This window comes from Panthera onca, chromosome B2 (genome assembly GCF_046562875.1).
Source record: "Panthera onca isolate mPanOnc1 chromosome B2, mPanOnc1 haplotype 2, whole genome shotgun sequence".
In the NCBI taxonomy this organism is placed as follows: Eukaryota; Metazoa; Chordata; class Mammalia; order Carnivora; family Felidae; genus Panthera; species Panthera onca.
In genome coordinates, this window is record NC_138343.1 from 98,490,855 (window position 1) to 98,514,702 (window position 23,848).

Here is a 23,848-nt window from a genome sequence, read left to right on the forward strand (position 1 = left end):
GAAACTTACCATGTCTGTTGAAGATAGAAACAATGCTGGAATTAAGTAGCTTTACTTTTCTCTGTCATTATTTTCAACGTGGCATTTCTAAGACACAGAATGGTGTTTGACACAGTAGGTGCTTACTAAATGTTGAAAATAAATGTGAATTATCTGCAAGCAGCAGGCATAACTCTTTTTTGTTCTTTTCATGTTCAAAAACCTTGCTGTTCAAAAAGCAGCCTGAGGGGGCGCCTGGGTGGCGCAGTCGGTTAAGCGTCCGACTTCAGCCAGGTCACGATCTCGCGGTCCGTGAGTTCGTGCCCCGCGGTCCGTGAGTTCGAGCCCCGCGTCAGGCTCTGGGCTGATGGCTCGGAGCCTGGAGCCTGTTTCCGATTCTGTGTCTCCCTCTCTCTCTGCCCCTCCCCCGTTCATGCTCTGTCTCTCTCTGTCCCAAAAATAAATAAAAAACGTTGGGAAAAAAATTAAAAAAAAAAAAAAAAAAAAAAAAAAAAAGAACAAAAAGCAGCCTGAGGACCACCCCTTCTGGAATCACTGGGAACTTGTCATCAATGCAGAATCTCAGGCACTGCCTACTGAATCAGAATCTGTCTTTTAACAGAATCTCCTTAAATGTTCGTGTGTGCACTGATTTTTTTTTTTTTTGCTTTTTATTTTTGTTTTTTTTATATAATTTATTATCAAATTGGCTTCCATACAACACCCAGTGCTCATCCCAACAAGTGCCCTCCTCAATGCCCATCATCCACTTTCTCCTCTTTCCCACCCCCCATGAACCCTCAGTTTGTTCTCTGTATTTAAGAGTCTGTTATGGTTTTCCTCCCTCCCTCTCTGTAACTTTTTTTTTCCCCTTCCACTCCCCCATGGTCTTCTGTTAAGTTTCTCAGGATCTGCATATGAGTGAAAACATATGGTATCTGTCTTTCTCTGCCTGGCTTATTTCACTTAGCATAATACCCTCCAGTTCCATCCACGTTGCTGCAAATGGCAGGATTCCATTCTTTCTCATTGCCAAGTAGTGTTCCATTGTATATATAAACTACATCTTCTTTATCCATTCATCAATTGATGGACATTTAGGCTTTTTCCATAATTTGGCTATTGTTGAAAGCGCTACTATGAACATTGGGATACATGTGCCCCTGTGCATCAGCACTCCTGTATCCCCTCGGTAAATTCCTAGCAGTGCTATTGCTGGGTCATAGGGTAGTTCTATTTTTAATTTTTTGAGGAATCTCCACACTGTTTTCCTGAGGAGCTGCACCAGTTTGCATTCCCACAGTGCAAGAGGGTTCCCGTTTCTCCACATTCTTGCCAGTATCCGTAGTCTCCTGATTTGTTCATTTTAGCCACTCTGACTGGTGTGAGGTGGTATCTCATTGTGGCTTTGATTTGTATTTCCCTGATGAGGATTGACTTTGAGCATCTTTTCATGTGTCTGTTGGCCATCTGGATGTCTTCTTTAGAAAAGTATCTATTCATGTCTTCTGCCCATTTCTTCACTGGATTATTTGTTTTTTGGGTGTGGAGTTTGGTGACTTCTTTATAGATTTTGGATACTAGCCCTTTATCTGATATGTCATTTGCAAATATCTCTTCCCATTCCATTGGTTGCCTTTTAGTTTTGTTGATTGTCTCCTTTGCAGTGCAGAAGCTTTTTATCTTGATGAGATCCCAATAGTTCATTTTTGCTTTTAATTCTCTTGCCTTTGGAGATGTGTCAAGTAAGAAATTGCTGCGACTGAGGTCAGAGAAGTTGTTGCCTGCTTTCTCCCATAGAATTTTGATGATTTCCTGTCTCACATTCAGGTCCCTTCATCCATTTTGAGTTTATTTTTGTGTATGGTGTAAGAAAGTGGTCTAGTTTCATTCTTCTGCATGTTGCTGTCCAGTTCTCCCAGTCCTGTTTGCTAAAGAGATTGTCTTTTTTTCCACTGGATACTCTTTCCTGCTTTGTCAAAGATTAGTTGGTCTTGTATTTGTGGGTCCAATTCTGGGTTCTCTTTTCTATTCCATTGGTCTGTGTGTCTGTTTTTGTATACTCTGAATTTTGAGAAGCACTATTCTAAAACATAACTTCAGTCTCAAGCAAAACTTGAAGAGCCTTTCCTGTTATCATCTCACTTTCTGCACCCCTCCCCCCCAGTTCATTAGGCATTATGTTCCTTTTTTCCATTATCCTTGGTTATATATTCTGCTTGCCATCTCTAGGAAAGTTCTCTCTGTTGCCTATTTCATTTAAATACCCCTATTCTTCATAATTGGGATTATTCAAGATTATAATGTCAGCATTTTATTTTTAGAAAGCTTTCATTTATTTAAAATTATCTTTTTAGCACTTTTGGTCATAGGCTTTTTTTAATAAATGTTTTGAAAATCTGTGTTTTTAATATATTTTGATATACTGTTTCACATTACTCTCCTTCCTAGTGCTCATGAACTTTGATATAGCATTTTCCCCCTGAAGACCCAATTTATCAAAATTTGATTATCAGAACATATCCAATGTTCAGAGAGAGGGCAGTTCAAGGTTTTGTTGTTGTTGTTTTCAGATTCTCTGCTCACAGTAGATGAGTCTTCTGGCAGAAATCCAGATGATTGAAATTCCCTACCTTCCTCTAACTGGCCTCTGTAATCAAGTAGTGAATATTTATAGTTAAAGATTAACAGGGCCTATATTGTTTTCTAAGGGAACTTGTTCTTCAGGACTGTCCATTCACTTAATGATTTTGGTTAACTATTGTAATTAACTATACACAGACCCATACATGCAGAGCAGAGTGGAAGAAGTAATCTAATTCTCAGATAACCATGTGTAAGAGTCTTGGCTGTAGAACTTGAGTCAAGGTCCTGCTGCTCGCTGGCTTGCAGAGTAATGCAGGCAACAATCTGGGGAGAAGTAAACAGCAGCTCCTAGAGTCTGGCTTGGTATACCCAAATCTTTTTTAGCTAACAGTAATTAAGTAACATCAGAGCACTTGACTCTCAGATGTGTTCATGGAATTTTTGTATATCAATGACATAGCTGAAATAAGAAGTTTGGGAAAGCAGTAGCCATGTTGGAGACCTACTATGCCCCAAGCTTTACAAACATGTTTTAAAAAGAAAAAAAAAAAACTAACCTTAAAGTAGGAGGCAGCAGCTTACTATAGACCTTCAACTCCTTTTATCCAATGAATTGTAGAAAACCAGTGTTTACAATTGGTTCACCTTATTCTTTTATTTTTTTTTTTTTAATTTTATAGTTACACTTACTGGTGGACACCAGAGGTAATAAAACATTTACCGCTGCCTTATGATGAAGGTAGGTACACTGTTTCTCTTTTAGTTTTTATATAGTTTTTATACCAACGTATTCTGCCCTCTTGCACTGTTGGTGGGAATGCAAATTGGTGCAGCCGCTCTGGAAAGCAGTGTGGAGGTTCCTCAGAAAATTAAAAATAGACCTACCCTATGACCCAGCAATAGCACTGCTAGGAAATTATCCAAGGGATACAGGAGTACTGATGCATAGGGGCACCTGTACCCCAATGTTTATAGCGGCACTCTCAACAATAGCCAAATTCTGGAAATATTTCTAAATGAACTTGAAGCATTAAATTATTTGCATATAATATTTCATTAAAAAGAAATTAATGACTACTCAGTTTTATGTTGTTGTTATTATAGGGGATTGTTAACATCTTAGATGACTTCCAGGGATTGTGTTATATTTCTTTTATTGTGTTTTACAGTTGTTAAGTATGTTCCTTAAATGTTTAATGGATATAATATATTAGTTTACCATTTTAAACTAGTACTTATTATGTTTCTAAATATTTGGGGGTAATGGGAAGGAAGTAAAGACCCATTCATAAGGAAAAATAAAAACTTTTCCTGTGTCTAAACAGTGAAAAAATATACAGATATGTATATAAAATTACATTTTAGTCACTAAAGTTTAAATTTCATTTCGTATATTTGTCAGAAAGGCAAGAAATTTTTTTTATTAAATGAATAACCTCGAATGTACAATACATTCAAATGATGTTTCCAAATTGAAATAATTTCCCAGTTTTAAATAGAGTGTAGCCCTCATTCTGTTACTGATTCCTCTGACCTTGAACAAGCCAGATTTCTCAGTTGTGAAAAGGCAGTAGGTAAGATTGACTGCCAGTCTGGAACATTCCAGTTGAGGATTCCATCTAGTCATGGTTAGGCATTCCAACTTTGATAGTAAAGGCCATGAACTAAGAAGATTGCAAATGATTTTTAGCTTTTAATAAATTATTAATTAACTTTTAAAAAGTATTTGTAACCTTGAAATTCTGGGAAAAATCATAATTCCTATTGCTAAGAAGATTTGTTGTTCCAGGAGAAAGGAAAGAACTATAGCAGTCTAACATTGGCCTTAAACAAGATTTGAAATATAAAGGAAAATTTAGTGAAATAGCTGCACAATTTATATCTAGAAGGCAGAGGGTATTTATTTCAAAGCAAAACAGAATTCAAAGAGCTAGATGTTTGATTTCTGAAATAACTCCCTGCTCCCACCCCGACTTCCAGAGGCCTTCCTGCCCCCTTGGAGCTTATCACACTCGGCTCTGCACTGTATATTCTGTGCACATAGCTCATCTCTTTGTCAAGTGTCTGAGTGCTAGAGGCCGGAGCTGAACCTCGTTGGCTAGATGTAATCTAAAGACTTTAAGAGTAACAGGCATATCTCTCTTAGTTATCTGTGCCGCGAACTTAAAGAAGTTGATAGTGAAGAAATTCCACAAATATGAAGAAGAGATTGACATCCACAACGAGTTCTTTCGACCATACGAACTGAGTAGTTTTGATGATACCTTTTGCTTGGCTATGACAAGTTCAGCACGGTATGTTGTGAGTGCTCTGATACTGTAAAGATTTGGGAACTTTAGTTTTCCTAGTTTATATAGATAAGCCTTGCTTTGTCCTAAGTCCATTCTGCAAGGCTGCTAGCAGGGATTGTACAGCCTCTGAATACCCCCTGTGATAAGTAGCCCACTACTTTAGGAGATAGTCCCTTCTAGTGTTAGATAACTGGAGTTAATTTCTTCCCTTTAGTAGGTTGAAATCTGCCTCCCATTGGTCCTAGTTTGTCATTTGGAGTAAACTCACTTTTTAAAATTGAACAGAAACTGAGAGCCAGCATAAATTAGTAGAATAAAGCATAGTCTTTGGCACTAGAAAAGCAAGGCTGTGAATTGTAGATCAGCCACTGCCTACCTGTGTGACCTTGAGAAAATTATCCAACTTATCTGAGTCTCAGCTTCTTCTTTTATGTAGATAGGGGCATGTGTATCACACACATATATACGCGTACATGCCAAATGCCTTAATGGAGTGACCAACCTAGGTGGGTGACTAATAAATGGTGGCTATCATTATTTTATTATTCTTATTAGGAATAGGACAAGTCTAGTTCCTCTTCTGTATGACAGCCCTCCAGATATTTGAAGAAGCAGTATTAATTTTTTTAGGGTAAATATCCTTCATTCTTTTCATAATTCACATGACATTGTTTTCAGACTCTTCATCTTGGTATGTCACTTTTGAATATGCTTCATTTTTCTGTGTCTCTGTTAGAGTTTTGTGGGATCTTTAGAAAAGTGATGGGACTAGAGTAAGAAAATTAGGCAAAGCAAATAACTTCTTGATTATCATTTTTTATAATAAAGTTTACATTTGTGTATTTTACATTTTCTTCCAATGTGATATATGTATGCCTAGACTTAATGTACATGTAGAAACATATCCTATGGTTTTGTTTCCTAGAAACCACTCCATATTTTGCTTTAGTTTCAGATGGAAAGTTGAGAATATTTACTTGGTTGATTTTGAGTGAAACTTATTAAAAGTTTAGAAGTTTTAACTGTGAGGTCATTGTCATTTCCAGAATATTTCAACTCAGCAAAGGATGAATGATGTTATGCATATGTGTATATATTGTATAGTTGATTATTTACTTGCATGAGTTATGTTCTATAAAGTTCCTGTAATAACTGAATTAGAGAATACTGAATCATTGCAATTCAGGTTTAGGTTCCTGGCAAGCCTCTGGTCACAACATTTTCATTAACCAGTCAATACATAACCATGTTGTATGTTTCTGTTTAAAGATGCCTTACTTAAGGTATATTGTTGATTCATTAACATTGAACTCACAGCAAAGAGCACTATAACTCCTACCTGAACAAAGCTTCTCTAAAACACGTATTTTCTTTCCAACACACAGCTTTCGTGTGCTTAGAAACACTAGAGAGCTTCAGCACTATGCTTGGGGTCATTTGGGACAACAAGGTCACCACCAAACAGCACAAAAAGGTGCAAAACATGGCAGTACATAGACTGTAAAAAGGACACTTGTTTATAGCATGACAGCTATAAACAAGGCAGAGTGCCGCCTTGTTCTCCATCAGCTGGGAACGTGAACATTGGGTTACTCTAATTTTCCACTGTTCTGGGAATGCACATGTCCACAAGTGATCACAAAAGCTCTGAGTATTGGTTTTGGGGTTATGAAAAAACTTGAGTGAGCAAGCAAATTCTCAAATAAGGAGTCCACAAATAATGAGGATCGACTATATATGTTCAAAAATAAAGAAAAATTAAACCACTTACAATTTTTTAAAAAATGTTTATTTATTGAGAGAGAGAGAGAGAGTGCTCAGGGGAGGGGGGGCAGAGAGAGAGGGAGAGAGAGAATCCCAAGCTGGCTCCACACTGTCAGTGCAGAGCCCGGCGTGGGACTCAGTCTCACGACTGTGAGATCGTGATTGGAGCCGAGATCAAGAGTTGGACACTTAACTGACTGAGCCACCCAGGTGGCCCTAAACCACTTACATTTTTTTTCAAATGTTTATTGATTTATTTTGAGAGAGAGAGTGTGTGTGTCTATACCTGTGCACACATGAGCCAGGGAGGGAGAAAGACAGGGAGACAGAGAGAGAGAGAGAGAGAGAGAATCGCAAGCAGGCTCCGCTCTATAAGTGCAGAGCCCGACGCGGAGCTCAATCTCATGAAGCATGAGATCATGACCTGAGCCGAAATCCAGAGTCAGATGCTTAACTGACTGAGCCACCCAGGTGCCCCTAAACCACTTATATATTTAAAACAATATTTACAAACTGTCAAATAGGCATTTTGGGTCAAATTCAATATTATTTTGTTTTCCTTCCAAAAATGTAATGGCTGCACTTGGAGCAGAATCCTTGCTAGAGCCCTAAGTCTCATCAGCATGAATCATGCACCTCTTGCCTTTTTGGCTTCTCTGAGGAGTTTGGTCCGGTTTCAGCAGTAATGGTGAGGTAGGCCTTGCACAGTGCCAGAGTAGCTTCAGCTTATCTTAGGGCGTGGTGAACAAAAAGTTTCTATTTCAAGTGTTCCAATAGTGTTTTAATGAATTAACCCCAGCCTAATGAGGTAGATGCTGATACTCGAATGGATACTGCTGTGGTTTTGAACATTATGTCGGCATCCCTAGGTGGTATAGTGTAATAAAAACATTGTCCATAAAACTGAGTGGCTTAGTGTTTTGCCATGGGTTTTTATGAGTTTAATTTTACCTCAGAAGTAATTGTGATGTATAAACAAAGTGTATACATCTTAGCAGTAATTTAGATATCAACTCTGTTCCAGTAGAGAAAAATCTTAAATTCAAAACCATTGGGTCCCATAATCATGAAGAAAATTCACAGTGAAGACTGATAACATTGAAGTTACCTGGTGCCATTAATTCATGGGATTTTATGGCCTTTTGATCACCTGAGCTCCCCTGAACATTTGGCTCAGAATATATGTAGCTCTGAGGGCTAAGAAGGAATAGTGTAAGAATGTGAATTGAATGGAAACCAGGATGGACAGTGATTCATATGGAATTTCTTTCCCCTCTCTCCAGTGACTTTATGCCTAAGACCGTTGGCATTGATCCAAGTCCATTTACAGTGCGTAAACCAGATGAAACAGGAAAATCGGTATTGGGGTAAGATTTGCATATAGAATGAAATTTTAAAGATTCATGTAAAATAATATGGCACTTGCAGTATAATTTACACCAAAAAGAATAACTTCAAGTCACATCGTTTGGAGCACATTCCATTTATTGCATCTCTACAGGTAGTTTATTCATAGCACTGGGATTACTAAAGAATTCAACATTGAAAGAATTTGTAGGAGTTTCAGCAACATGGTGCATTTTATTATTTTAAATTAGGAATATCACAGGTGGCATAGGCACAGGTAACAGATATTATGTGTTATGTCCTATAAATAACTCAGTGTCCTCTGTTTCCCACGACATAAAATACTTAGGTAAAAATTTCTATTCGTTTTCTTGTATTTTTGTTGGCATCCCAAGGAACCATTAAAGCAAATATGTTCAGGTAGAGAAATTAATACATATTCTGTGTATTACTGTACCATTGTTCTGGGGAAGACTATTTATTTACATCTTCATGCTTAGAAACTGGAGTGAAATGTGATGTGTTCTAGCATAAGAATCTGTTACTACTGCCACTGACCTGAATAACCCCAGTGATAAGATGTTTTCTAGACTCTGACCAGAAACCCTGGCCAGACTGTAGATACTGAGTCCTAATTGTATTTGGGAGTGTGAATGGGATCCTGGTTGGATTTTAGCTACGTGTGGTTTATGCAGTGGGATATATATTACTACTTCCTGATACACCATTTCTGTGGCTTAAATATGTGGTCTTAAATTGCTGTATGCTAAGCCTTAGACCAGAAACTAAGGAATTTAAAAGAAATGTCCTCAGGAGTCAGGATTCAAGAAGTTCCTGGAACAAATACGTAAATGACCAGCTACATTACTGCATAGCACAGAAATACCATTGACTTTTAATTTTTACTTGGCAGAAAGTCAGAAACTAGTTTATTTTCTATAACATGTAACCCATGGTCAGATAGTATTTCCTTTTCTTTTCCTAAAACATTTCCAAATATTACGATATTTTAAGTCTTTTGTAGAGTATTTTTTGAAGAGTGAAATATTAAGTATTTTTCATTAAAGCCAAAAATATTACAATAAAATATTATCTGAGTTAAAAAAAATAGTATTCTTACCACTCTCATGTTTGGAACTGAAAGTAAATACTTTCATAATTCTGAGTTTTTTGGGGTTTTTTTCCATCTACTCCCTACTATTAGAAGGAATGTCTAGCAAATATAGCTATTTACTAACAATACAAATACTAAAATTTAGTTTGTGTTCATCAGTTGCTCATTACTATGGTACAAATCATCGGCTGGTGCTATGATTGATAAAAATCATATAAGGGAAGGAAATTTACATGGATTTGGCTATTGACCTTTTCTTGAAGCTTTTACAGGTTACAGATAACATTACTAATATCCCAAACTTATGGTTTTCTATTATTGTACCACAAATTTTGAAAGTGTTGGTTTCAGTTACCAAAGGAAGGCACAGTAACCAAGTGGTGAGAAGACTTTTCTGCACTGGTTTACACCCACTTACTGGTTTATTTTCTGAATTTATAACAGGGCTTAACTTCATAGAAGGTCAGTACATGTACATGGTAAAATGCTAAGGTTTTCTCTTAATCACAACTTGAATCCAAAAACTGGTTTTTCACAGCCATTTTCTTGTGCTTCTCTAGCACTAGGATTTTGGACAGTCATGCATAGTGAGTGTCAAAGGATCGATTTAAAGATGCTTTATGTCAATATTCATCTTTTTAAAGGAACAAAAGCAATAGAGAAGAAGCTGTATTACAGCGGAAAACAGCAGCCAGTGCCCCGCCTCCCCCCAGCGAGGAGGCTGTGTCCAGCAGCTCTGAGGATGACTCTGGGACCGACCGGGAAGAAGAGGGCTCTGTGTCTCAGCGCTCCACTCCAGTGAAGATGACCGACACGGGAGACAGTACCAAAGTGACTGAGGTGTGCAAGAGATGAGCTTGTGTGGTCCGGCATTAGGCTCTAGAGAATGATCTCTAAAATTCTACTTTCTGTTAAAAGACTTAGAGTCAGAAAAGGCCACATGCACACCATTCTAATATGTGGTGTTTGAGGCACTTCCAGAGATGAATATTTTTTTTTGTTATTATTGAAGTATAGTTGACATACAATATTTATTAACTTTAGGTATACAATATAATTTCACAATTCTGTGCATTATGCAGTGTTCACCATGGTAAGTGTAGTCACCATCTGTAACCATACGACAATATTATTGACTGTATTCCCTGTGCTGTACTTTTCATCTCTGTGAGTTATTTGTTTTATAACTGGAAGTTTGTATCCCTTAATCTCCTTTACTATTTCTCATGTATTTCTATTACTCATGCCCCTACCTTCTCCTCTGGCAAGCACCAGTTTGTTTTCTGTATTTGAGTCTGTTTCTGTTTACTTGTTTGTTAGATTCCACATGTAAGTGAAATCATATGTTATTTCTCTTTCTCTGTCTGACATATTTCACTTTGTATAATACCCTTGAAATGCATCCATGTTGTTGAAAATGCCAGAAATCTCATTCTGATATTCCACTGTGTGTGTGTGTGTGTGTGTGTGTGTGTGTACATACATATACATACTATATCTTTCATGTCCATATATCTATTGATGGACACTTAGGTTGCTTCCTATCTTGGCTATTGTAAATAATACTGCAGTAAACATAGGAGTGCATATATATCTTTTGAATTTGAATTGTTTTGGGGTTTTTATTAGGTAAATATTCAGTAGTGGAATTACTGTATCATATGGCATTTCTATTTTTGATTTTTTTAGGAACTCCATACTGTACAATTTACATTCCCACCAGCAGGGTATGATGGTTCCCTTTTCTCCACATCCTCACCAACACTTGTTATTTCTTGTCTTTTTGTTACTAGCCATTCTGACTGGTGTGAGGTGATATTATGGTTTAGGTATGCATTTCCCTGATGCTGAGTGATGAGTGACGTTGAGCATCTTTTCATGTGTCTGTTGGCCATCTGGATGTCTTCTTTAGAAGAATGTCTATTAAGGTCCTCTGCTCATCTTTTAATTGACTCGTTTGTTTTTTGGGTGTTGTAGATGTTCTTTACATATTTTGGATATTAACCTGTTATTGGATATATCTTCTCTTATTCAGCAGGTTGCCTTTTCATTTTGTTAATGGTTTCTTTTGCTGTGCAAAAGGTTTTTATTTTGGTGGAGTCCCAATAGTCTATTTCTGCTTTTGTTTCTCTTGTCTGAGGGGACCTATCCATAAATATGTTGCTAAGGCTGATGCCTAAGAGATTACTGCCTGTGTTTTCTTTTAGGAGTTTTATGCTTTCAGGTCTCACATTTTGGTAATTAAGGGATGAATACATTTAGCATAGGTCTCATTGAAATGGTTTCATTGTGAAATCGGTATTTTTGCTCCCATGTATAATAGCAAATTTCTTATCACTTCGGAATTTTTTAAGAGAATCCGGTCTCATTTTGAGCAGCACATCCACTTGAGGTCCATTCATTTCCTCACTCAGCACATTGCTGGAATGTAGGGTTTGGACCTGAGCCTCACAATCTTTGCCTAGCCCTAGTGGGAAATTCACCTGCTCAATTTGACATTACCAATACAAGGGAACATAAGGGAAAGTAAACTACAAAAGAACCAAATCTAGCTTTAGGGACATGCAATTTCAAAAAATAGCCAAAAGTCGTAGAGATAGATACGGCAAATAAAGCGTGATAAGAACTGAATTCATTATTCCGGGAGTTGGCAAACTACAGCCAACTGTCAAAATCCAGTGCACTGCCTGTTTTTGTGAATAAAGTTTGATTGGAACCCAGCCATGTGTGTTTGTTTGCATGTTGTGTCTGGCGGCCTTTGTACTGTGCAGCAGAATTGGGTAGTTGCAGCAGAGTGCCATGACCCAAAGAACCTAAAATATTTACCATCTGGCCTTTGCAGAAAAAGTTTTCTAATTCCTGCATTATACCAAAGAAACTAGTAATTATTGAATAGCTTTTGACCCTAAAACAAAGTTATTTTTAGTGAACTGAAATCAGATTTTTAAAAAACCATTAACTGAGAAGTTTAATGAATAGATTGAAGAAATACTGTGATTACTTTTGTGGAAAATCTCACAGGTTCGTTTTCTTTACCTTTGGAAATAATTATTATGCTAGATGTCTAAAAATTCTGCCTTGTTCCTTGTCGTTTTTAACCCCAGAATGTGGTCCAGCCCATGAAAGAAGTATATGGAATTAACCTCTCAGATGGTCTCTCAGAAGAAGATCTCTCCATTTATTCAAGGTAAACTACTTTCATGTAGAAATTAAGAAAATATGCAAATGTATTATTACAATAACTTATATCTGGTCTAACTTCTAATAAATGAAATTGGTGGGTGGCTCAGTCGGTTGAACGTCCGACTTCAGCTCAGGTCACTATCTCGCAGTTCATGAGTTCGAGTCCCGCATCAGGCTGTGTGCTGATGGCTCGAAGCCTGGAGCCTGCTTCAGATTCTGTGCCTCCCTCTCTCTCTTCCCCTCCCTGACTCACACTCTGCCTCTCTCTCTGTCTCTCTCTCTCTCTCAAAAACAAATAAATAAACATTAAAAAAAATGAAATTGGTAATACAGAAGGAAATGAATTCCACTTGCAATACAGTAATAGTGTTTAGGAGGTCAAATTCTGAAACACTGGTTTCTATTTGGAGTTAAAGGACCTACTACTGCCTGAGACTCTCAGTGCCCTAAATGATAAAAATTTACGACGTGTCCATGCATTTTCACTGCCCATATATAAGCTGCAAACTGAAGTGCACATACATTTCTCTATTCTTGCATTAGCAAAGTCCCAAGATCAGGTACCTTCTTAGAAAATGAACCTAGGATATTGACGATTGTGGACCTTGCATTTGCATTAGCTCTAGAGTGCTGGTGGGAGTGGTGGCTGAGGAGGAAGAAGGAAGTGGTGATATAAGGGTGTCAAGTCAGAATGTTCTAGACCTTTTTTAGGCAGACTAAGCTGAAAGAGTCATCACAAACCCTGAGATCATGACCTGAACTGAAATCAAGAGTCAGACGCTTAACCCACTAAGCTACACAGGCACCCCAGATTTCCATTCTTTTTTAAGGAGAGTATTTCATTTGCTGAATCCATCAAACTGGAAACTGACACCTTTTTACTTCAAACTAGTAAGATTGGCTATATAATATGTAAAATATAAAATATAAACCAGTAAGATCAGCTACATAATATGTAAAACATAAAAATGCACAGCATTTCTTAACTACAAAAGCACTGGTACGACTCTGCATTACTATCTTGACAGAAGCCAACTTAGCCATTCAGAATTCAGCCACACTCTTCTCAGCCCTGGACACACAGGTGCACAGTCCCTTATCCATCACAGCTGTCCCTACAACATAGATGAATTCCAGCATATGAAGTGAGCCTCTATAAGCAACATGGTCTGGAAGAATGAATTATCTGGGGTTCGTGACTGCATAATATGACTTCGCTTACTGCAGACAGTGTGAGTGTCAGGGACTGAACTTATGGCTCACGTTAATTAAGCAAAAAAGAAAGTGTCTCGTGCTTCAGGTGTGACTTTTGCTTGGAGCCTTTGTAGCGCAGACTGCCTCTGAAGCCCACTTTTCGTCCTCCTTTCTCTGGGAGTGAGATACAGCCCTGTTCAGCCATAGTATTCCTGGGAAACAGTCTAAGAAGGGTACAAGGGTAGGCCCATAGGGAAAGGATTACTGCAGGGGAGGAAGGAATCCATGTCCTGGAATAAGATTCTGTGTTTGATATCCTGAAGAACAACATCCCCTCCTTTGATTTGTGTAACACTTTGCAGTGTTTTATTTTTCTTTAGACAACTCTGTAGTAGGCTGAGAAGATATTATTATCCCTCTTTAGAGGCTAACAGCATGGAAAGTGCCACTCAATGACTTATTCAGGAGACCTTCCCCGTGCTTTGTGGGTATCTGTGATTTTAGACTGTGTAGCCCTCTTTATTTTCTTGATAATATCAGCTGCCCCTGCTTATGATGTAGACCTAGGGGGAAGGGGAGAAACAGAGGTCTGGTCATCTCTTCCCCTCTGTGTGAGTAACCCTTGACCGTGGGCAGACTGCCCCTACAGGGGGCATGGGCATCTTCCATCTCTGTCTGTTGTGGTCATTGCTATGGTAGAGGAAGCCTCCCTCCATCAGTATCTGGGGGGTGGCCAAGGATGTTCAGGAACTTTTTGCCCCAGCCAGGCTCTGGGTGTCTCTATTGTTGTTATTATTATTATTATTATTAGTTTCAGGAATAGAATATAGTGATTCATCACTTACATATAATGCCCAGTGCTCATCCCAGCAAGTACCCTCCTTAATGCCCATTGCCCATTTAGCCCATCCCTCCACTCCCCTCCCCTCCAGCAACCATAAGTTTGTTCTCTGTATTTAAGAGTCTCTTATGGCTTGCCTCCCTCTCTGTTTTATCTTATTTTTCCTTTCCTTCCCCTATGTTCATCTGTTTTGTTTCTTAAATTCCACATATGAGTGAAATCATATGATATTTATCTTTCTCTGACGGACTTATTTCGCTAAACATAATACACTCTATTTCCATCCACGATGTTGCAAATGGCAAGATTTCATTCTTTCTGTTAGGGGCTCTGGGGTCTCTTAGTGCCTCCTCTGATCCAGATGGCAGAGCTTCAAGGGCAGGGCGAGAGCCCATGTAGTTCTGGCCTAAATTGACCTAAAAAAGTTCTGCCTTCTCCCACTGCAGTTCTGCAACCAGTGGGCTAGTATCCACCAGAGACTGTGCATGTAAAGACAGTGCTCTGGCCTGGCCTGGCCTGCCTGTCACAGCTCCCATCTGGGCAACCACAGAACAGTGTGGGGAAGGGAGGGAGGCAGCTGGAACTGGAGCCAACAGCCTGTCTTCTAGCTTCCTGCTCTCCCGCCTGTTTTTCCTACGTTTGGTCTCAACCACTTTCAATCTCCTGAAGATTTCTTGGTTTTATAGTTTTTTTCTAATTGCTTAGCCCTGTTCTCTATGCCTTCCTTTGCCCTCAGCTTTTCTGATATCTTTGGTGTGTTATCTTAACCAGGCCTGGAAGTTTTCTGCTTGCCTCGCCAAGCCTCAGGCCCGTGCCAAATCTTTTGTTTGTTTTTGTTTTGTGTTGTTTTTTGTTTGTTTTTTAATATGAAATGTATTGTCAAACTGGTTTCCATACAACACCCAGTGCTCATCCCAACAGGTGTCCTCCTCAATGCCCATCACCCACTTTCCCCTCCCTCCCACCCCCCCCCATCAACCCTCAGTTTTTCTCAGTTTTTAAGAGTCTCTTATATTTTGAAGGAGCCAAATCTTTTTAAAAACAAATTCTGACAGTGATTGTGTACATGATTAGGTAAGGTTAAGGTTCTGTACAAATAACAGGTATCATGTGACATTCTTCTCCCAAAATGAATCAAAAATCTTTACTTGCTGAAGATAAAAGTAAGTTATTTAAAAGTTTTCCAGTAGCATGTAATGATTTAGTTAGTAATTGTTAGTTCTGCAGTACTTTTCTTGACCTTCAAAAAAAGCTAATAAAAATTTAATTGTAAAAGTATCAATAATCAGAAAAAAATTTATATGATACATATTTTTTTTGAGAGAGTGCAAGCAGGGAAGAGGGGCAGAGGGAGAGAGAGAGAATCTCAAGCAGGCTCTATGCTCAGTGTGGAGCCCGATTCAGGGCTTGATCCCACGATCCTGAAATCATGACCTGAGCCGAAATAAAGAGTCAGACACTCAACCCACTCTGCCACCCAGGGGCCCTAAAAGAAAATGTTTTAAACAGTAGAAAAGTGGGAAGCCCTTTCATCATGCGCCCTAACCTTCCAGGGGCACATTAGAACAAAACTACAAGCCATGTCCCTGAGGGGAACATGAAGGCATGTAGCACAGACCACACTAGGACAGGTGTGCACTTGAGAAATAGTAGGTGGTCCTTGACCCATCAGCCCATTGGCCCATTGCTAGGTAGCCTCCTATCCTATGGAGCTGGCTGGGGGCATTTCCCTGTGACTCTTAGCTTCAAGCCTGGATTAGTGCTGTTCCAGTCTCCTCTAAGGAGGGGTGGTGTGGCAGTGAGGCTCAGCAGGTGGTCTCCTCAGTCCCCTCCTTCACAGTTCAAAGTACTCTTAAGAGGGGCTGGAGTACACTTGGGGATTCTTGTGGTCCTGTGGAAACAGAATCCACATGCTAGGTTTTCAACAGTGTCCCTGCTTTGGGAGATGGATCCCTGGCCTGATCCTGCTCTTCCCTTGTCATTTGTCTCACTGCAAATACCTCCCCTTGTGTTCCCAGCTTCCTGCTGCAGTCACCCTTAGGTAAGTGAGGCCCTGAAAGATCATCTTCCTGGCTTCAAGAACACATTTAAGTAAATTGAGACACAGAATTCTTCTTCCTTCATTTGTAACAAACCCACTGTAAAATCAGGTACCCGTTTGTAATTACAGTCTTATGCTACATAGGGCACTCGTGTGTGCTTTTCTGAAATAAGCATGCTACTGTCATTTGAAAGCTCATACCATTTTGTGTAATCTACTGAATTTATTGCAAATAGTTTCTTCTTTAGCTTACTTTTTATCCATTTAATTTGTAGATTTGTTCAGCTGGGTCAGAGTCAACATAAACAAGACAAGAGCAGCCAGCAACTCTGTTCCAGGTGCCCAGATGGAGTTATAAAACTGTAAGTACTAGATTAGACCTTTAAAGAATCTTTGTATTCATGCCATTCATAGTACTTTTTAAAAAGACTTTTTAAGAAACTATTCAGTCTTAACCACTATAAGCACTAAAGCATCTCCTCCCGGTGTGTTACCCAGGGAAAACTGGGTAGCTGTGGGCATGGGGAAGAGACTGAAGCTTTGACTTGAAATGTACCCTTTGGAGGTGGGATTGGAGTTGGTGGAAGCTTCCCTCCATAAACTCTGCTCTCCAGTGGGTAGAGGTGGGATGACAAAATAGCACTGCCCCTGAAGACAGGCTCCTCAGGAGCAGTGATGGGTTTGTCATTTCTGCTCAATATCCCCACTGGTTCTAATAACTTTGCTGTAAGTTAAACAGGTGTTTAGTAAATTCTTAAACAGAATCAGGTTCACATCCTGGATCTCAGCTCTATTACTTCTTCTTGTTTTTTTGGTTTTTTTTTTTTCACCTTGATTAAGTTTGTGTGGCTCAGTTTCCTCATCTGCAAAATGGGATGGTAATACTCTGTAGGAGAGTGGTAGGCTTAAACACAATAATGCATTCATCGTACTGAGAACAATATCTGGTAAAAAGTTCTCAGTAAGTTGTGATCATCTTCATGTTCATCATTATCGTCTGCTTGTTGGGACCAAACAAAGCAAAGGTTATGACCGGGAGAGTCTCCTAAAGCCATCTGCTTAGTTGAGTTTCTTCTAGAAAATGAGTCACTGTGGATATTAAATGACGTAGTATACGTGAGGTGTCTAGATTAGTGTCTGACATATAGTTGACATTTAGCAAATGTTCTGTTCCCTTTTCCTAGAGCAACTTTATCAGTTTGTTTAATAAATTATTTGATACATACTGATTGCCTAACTTCTCTGTGTACTACATCTGCACGTTCTTGATTGATAGTTAAGAGGCTGTTATAATAATTTCGGGCAAAGACTGGTGGCTGGGAAGACTTAGGAAATGGAATAGATTTGGGGAATGTTTAGGAGGTGAAATGAGACGTGGATACTAACTTGTCATGGAGGGAGAGAAAGGTGGCCTTATCCAGATGGCCCTTAGATTTTTTGGTTTGTATAACAGGTTTGCTTGCTTGCTTGCTTGATACATTTATTCATTTAGCAGCTAGGTATTGACTACACCTATGTTAGAATCATTCAAAGCTTTCATTTACTAGCTAAGGAGTGCTACAGGAGAATCCAGTTTGCATTTAAAGTAGCATCAGAGTGGCCATGTTTAGGAGGCAGTTAGGTCAACTGATCCGGAACTTCTGGGGATGTAAATGGTGATGGTCATTTCCTTCTGGGGATGTACATGCATATGGGTGATAATTAAAGCCAGTGGCTATGGATGAGGCCACCTAGGAAAAGAGAATAGAGTCTCTTATGGTTTGTCTCCCTCCCTCTCTGTAACTTTTTTCTCCCCTTCCCCTTCCCCATGGTCTTCTGTTAAGTTTCTCAGGATCTACATATGAGTGAAAACATACGGTATCTGTCTTTCTCTGCCTGATTTATTTCACTTAGCATAATACCCTCCAGTACCAGCCACGTTGCTGCAAACGGCCAGATTTCATTCTTTCTCATTGCCAAGTAGTATTCCATTGTGTATATAAACCACATCTTCTTTATCCACCATAAGAAACTCTTAAATACTGAGAAAAAACTGAAGGTTGATGGGGGGTGGGGGAGAGGGGAAAGTGGGTGATGGGCTTTGAGGAAGGCACCTGTTGGGATGAGCACTGGGTGTTGTATGGAAACCAACTTGACAATAAATTATATTTAATATAAAAAAAGTAATGTGTGCAAAAATAAAATAAATAAGCTGACAAAAAAAAGAGAGAATAGAGTGAGAAAAGGTCTTCTATCGAGTCTTGAGGGGATCTAACAGCTGAGACAGAGAGAAAACTCCAGAGGAGGCAGAGATAGCTAATCAGAGAAGGGGAGGGAATGACACTGTTTATCACATCCTTATCAAGGACTACTTATCCCTTCCTTCTCTCCCCTGTCACTATTTTTTTTCTTTTTTTCCCCCTCTTTTAAAAAAGAAAAAAAAAACATATAAACCCCTATTAATTTAGAGACTGTTTTTCTTTCTTAAGTCTAATTAGCTTAAGGAAGTTTGGGCTCCCAAATGAATTGATGTAGATGTGGCCCAAAAAGGAAAGTGTTTAAATGTGTTAGTAAAAGAATAGACTCTATTAATGAAATTTATTATACAAATTGATTATTCCATTAATGATATGGCACAACTTGGGAGAAAAAGATGAAATGAATATAGCTTTCAAAATAAAAGTATTTTGTGTTTTTTCTTCAATATTGTATCTCAGTTGGTCTTGCAGTTACTACTTTTAAATGCTTTTCTGAAAATATTTAGTATTTGTTTTTCTGAGTCATAGCCCATATGAAAACCTTGTGGATCTAGAGTTTTGTTTTGTTTTTTAACCTTTTCCACTTAATTAGTAAAGAATCTAACATGAGTGTCTTTTTGCACAGTACCTTCAACAGGATAACAGAGAGCCCGATAGGTTCCGCCTTGTGTTGTCATGGCAACTGCCTAAGAGGGTTGTTGTTTGGGAGTGTACGTGTCTTTGTGTGTGTCCATGGGTGCCTGCTGTAAATTGAAATTCTCTAACTAGGTTCTTAAAATGTCAACTATTCATTTTTAGAGTTCTAAAGCTATGCCAAAACCAAGAGCAGTTAGATTTATATGAGATTATTGAAATTCTCACCTTGTTTTAGGTTCTAGTATATTTTAAAACAGTAATAATTTTAAGTTTATATACATCTTCAGATAATTTGCAGTCTTACCACTTTTTCTTGAGATCTTGAGGCAAACCAGTATTCCCTTGCGAAATGTGAGGTAAATACAACACCAAATAGAAGAATTACTGACAGTAAACAACTGGCAAGAAGCCAGTATAGCAGGAGCCCCTGAAACAGAGGTGCAGAAATTTGGGTGGAGGAGCTGGACACTTTCACCCAAGGTTCTGGGCACATTTCTTAGAAGTAGATATTAAATCCAAACTGGTCAGTGTTCTACACTGTTAGCCCAATACTCAAAGCTGTATTTCGTTTGAGTGTGACCCCTCCCTTCAGCTCCTACCACTCCTTGAGTGTATGGGTGGTGACTAGGGGGAAGTGACATGAGCCAACATTTACTGACACTCAGCATGTGATGGGCAGTGTTCTATGCACCGTTACCTGAATTAACTCAGTTCTCACAGTAACCCTATGAAGTAGATCTTTCTATCATCTTCGTTTTACAGATGGGGTAACTGAAGCACAGAGAAGTTATGTAACTTGCTCAAGGTCTAACAGCTAGCAGGGGGAAGAACCAGGCAGGATTCAAACCCAGACAGGCTGACTCCCCATCTCTAAGCTATAAATGCCTACTGTTACCAGCTGCTTTTATAACCACTGTGGTAGGAATACTGAGTAATTAGTGTGGACAGCCCTCACTTTGATCTTCTGACATCATCTGGGTTTGTAGACACCTCTGTATGCAGACATAATGTCTCTGCTCCGTTAATCTTGAATTTTGTTTTAATATTTAAATATAATATTTAAAATAATATACCTTTATTCTTTCCCAGTACCCAGCATATTGTCCCTAATGTGGACATGCTTCTTGGACAAGCATACTTTGCTTGACTTACATTATGGCATGGAGGTCATTTAGCCACCATAGGAACAGCCACTGCTGCTGTTCACGATGACTGCAACCCTACTAGGTTCTAACTTTCTAGAGGGAAGCCCATCTTCGCGTCCCCTGTTGTGCCCAGAATACTTTGTTAAATTGTGTGCTCAGTAAATATTTGTTGAAATGTACTGAATCTCGTTCCCATTCCCTCCCATTTCTGCCAGAATCTGTATGAGGCCCCCTGAGCATCCCTGCCCATAAACCACCTCACCACCGTCTCCCTGGTTTTCAGCCACACTCCCAGAGGCTCCTTTCTCCCCACATCCTTGAACATTCTTTAGTTTTTCCACTATTCTCTTTCCTGCTCATAAGCCCTTTGCCCTCTTGTACTTCTTTGTTCCCTTCTGATAGAAGAAAAAAGTTAAGCACATGAGATTTTCAGCTTTTTTCCCCCTCTATCCTGTTTCCCCTTGCACCCGGGACCAAATGCAGAATGAAAAGACCCGAGTGGAAGGACTGGCTGTGCCAGGGCAGGGGGGAGGTGTTGCGTGGCCCTGCGGTGATTCACTGTATTCATGCAAGACCAACCTGTTCTCGTTTTACACTCCTACCAGTTCTCTGGGAGTTTTTAACCAAGCAACAAATGCCAATCAGTGTAGGTTAAAAGGAACATGAACACACATATTATTAGTGCCTGCTATTCTGTGGCCTACCTATTCCAGGAAGATGTCTCACTCGTTTAGAAATTACCTCTAAGAAATTGTTCAAAATATAAGACATAGAGTTTAGATAAATGCTGCCTAACTTACGTTTCTTCCAACACAGGATAGGCTGAAATGTAATATAAGGTAAATAAGTGTGTTTACTCTTTCAGAACCATCAGGTTGAATTTATTCCCTAAGTCCACATCATAATAAGAAGCATTTACTGACCTGATGGTGAATGCCCACAGGTAAGGGTTTCTATTAGGGGAAGGGCTTCACAAATCACAGGGTACTTTCATCTCATCACATTTTCCCACTGATGAGATGAACATGACACAGTGGCCATGATTAATTCAACTTTGTTTTCTTTTCGTGACTCGTTTTCAATGCTGTGTTCCCTACGTACGAGTCACTCTCTGGGGTCCCCCCGCACTGATTTCATCTAGTCCTCTGCAGACAGTGCTCTGGTCTCTGTGCTGCAGGCTAGTAAGTATTTCTACCTTCACGGGTAACTCTTGTTATCTTTCCTAAACACCCGTAGTACAGTCTCTAAAGGTTTAAGGATTTAGCACAGTTAGGAGGCAGTGATCAATGGTTAATCAGCTAATTCCCTCCACAGGCGAGAGATGAGAAATGACAACACTCCTCAGCCCAAGGAAACTAGTCTGTGACCTCTTCCTCACCCCAGAAATTACCACGACAGTCTTTTTTCCTCTTTCGTTCTCTTCTTTTTCTTTACCCTCTTTGGCTTTTCCTTTTTACCTTTTCTATTTCTAGATGACCCCTTTCTGTTCACTCCTTCCCCTTCTGTTTCTTTTTACTTTACCTTCTTCTCTCCCTCACCATCCTCTCTCCATCTCTCCTGAGTATTTTTAATTTTTTTTTTCTTTGTAATACAGTAATCTCTCCAAAACAGAAGTTTCCCTCATGTATTTCCCTCATATCAAACTGTAATTCTTGACTCATTAGTGAGCCATGAAGTTAATTGAGTGGGCCCCCACACAGTGAAATAAAATAAAACCAAACTGAATCCAAAAGAGAGTTCCAGTGCATGGTGAAAAGTATAGTTGTCTTGTTTAGTGGCATTTTATTTCTCTGCATAAATAAGCTATATATTGGTTTGCTGTGCAAAGTGCATTTCTTATTGTAGGTAACAGTCACAGGTTGGATTTATATGAATGCACCTTTTCTAGAACCACATGACTTAAAAAATTTAGCTCAGTTCCTGGCATGTAGGTATTTAATAAATGTTTGTTGATTGAATGAAAGTGTGTTTGAGTGATTTCTCTTGGGAATAATTAGAAACAGAAAAGAGAGGTCAGCAAGACAGAAGAGTTAGGAAGAGATGAGAGTATTCTGTGGTATATCCATCATAGGTAAAATAAATGCAGGCCTTGAAAAAATATACTCTCGTTACTTAAAATGAATCGAGATCTGGGATGGGCATGTAAGGGAAGGAAGTGGCAAGAAGCCAAAGCTGAAAGAACAGAAGAGCCATTAGATATTTAGATAAAATGAATGCCTCTTTATTGGAATATTACCTACAATAGCGTCTGCATACTATGTTAAGATGAACTTAATGGAGCAAGGTGAATTTGTTGAAACTTTCAGAGAGGGCTATCCTGGAAGGTTTCTAGCATATAAAGAATAATAAATGTAAATTTAATTGTAGGTACTTGAGTTATTAACTTAAGGTATCAAAATGCCTTTATTATATATTTTTTAAATGTTTATTTTTTAAACATGTTAAAAAATTTTTATTTTTTAAAAATGTTTAAATGTTTATTTTTTAAATGTTTATTTAAATGTTTAAATGTTTATGTATATTTTAAATGTTTAAATGTTTATTATATATTTTTAAATGTTTATTTTATGTTTGTTTGAGAGACAGCAAGTGGGGGAGGGGCAGAGAGAGAAGGAGACAAAGACTCTGAAGCAGGCAGTGCAAGGTCAGTGCAGAGCCCTGCGTGGGGCTCAAAATCACAAAGTGAGATCATGATGTGAGGTGAAATCAAAAGTTGGACACTTGGACACTTAACCGACTGAGCCACCCAGGCACCTTTATGTATTTTTTAATTGTGCATATTACCTGTTTTATTTTGGTAACTCCCACTTATGGGGGCTTTCACAGGTTCACATGAAGTCTTAAGTACCCCCTTAACATGGGTTTTGTTGTCAGTTTTAGGAACATAGCTCTTGTGTAAGGTAAGGTATACGGACCTTATTCATAGGGTATCAGAGGCAGTAAATGACAGATGTTTAATGCGTGCTCACCATGTGCCGGTTTGATGTTTGTGGTACACAGTTGAATGGGTTATAGTCCCTGCCTCTGAGGGTTTGCATTGACCTGTGGGTTGGTGATTCTAGGTGTTAGGGAGGTGCTATGAAGAGGACAGCAGAGGAGACTTTGGGGGTGTACAGAAGAACCCAAATCAGACATAGATTCTTGGGCAGGCTTTATTCTCAGGCAAATTCTAAGGGAAAGATGGAGTTATTTGGCTGAAGAAGACAAAGAAGGCTTTGGGCAGAGGCTCAAGACCATGCACTACTTTTGGAGATCCAGACGTAATCCTATGTCTAATACAAGGGGATTGTCACTGAGAGACATAACACAGGTAGAGACAAAATTGGGTGGAGGTGCTAAGTGAGAGACAGTGACCCTGGTCCTATAAGCTTGTTTTAACCAGGGGAGTGATAGGCTTATATTTGCATTTTAGAAAGGTCACTCTGGAAGTAAGCCTGGAGAATGGATTGGAGGCAGGGAGGTAAACAGTGTATCTGTCAGAAACATCAGG

At 39.0% G+C, this 23,848-nt stretch overlaps 1 protein-coding gene across 5 annotated transcripts in view; it reads left to right on the forward strand.

The window, feature by feature from the left end:
* The window catches only part of FIG4 (FIG4 phosphoinositide 5-phosphatase), a 131,496-nt gene that overhangs the window by 72,847 nt on the left and 34,801 nt on the right, over positions 1 to 23,848 (forward strand). For 4 of the 5 annotated variants that reach the window (XM_078447201.2, XM_078447205.2, XM_078447202.2 and 1 more), the window contains 6 exons: positions 3,246 to 3,304; positions 4,712 to 4,859; positions 7,904 to 7,987; positions 9,726 to 9,921; positions 12,186 to 12,268; positions 16,616 to 16,702. In XM_078447201.2, the coding sequence (XP_078303327.2) occupies positions 3,246 to 3,304; positions 4,712 to 4,859; positions 7,904 to 7,987; positions 9,726 to 9,921; positions 12,186 to 12,268; positions 16,616 to 16,702 (657 nt within the window). Of the gene's footprint in view, positions 1 to 3,245; positions 3,305 to 4,711; positions 4,860 to 7,903; positions 7,988 to 9,725; positions 9,922 to 12,185; positions 12,269 to 16,615; positions 16,703 to 21,223; positions 22,625 to 23,848 lie in introns of those variants that run through there. The other variant, XM_078447204.2, reaches the window with a different exon arrangement.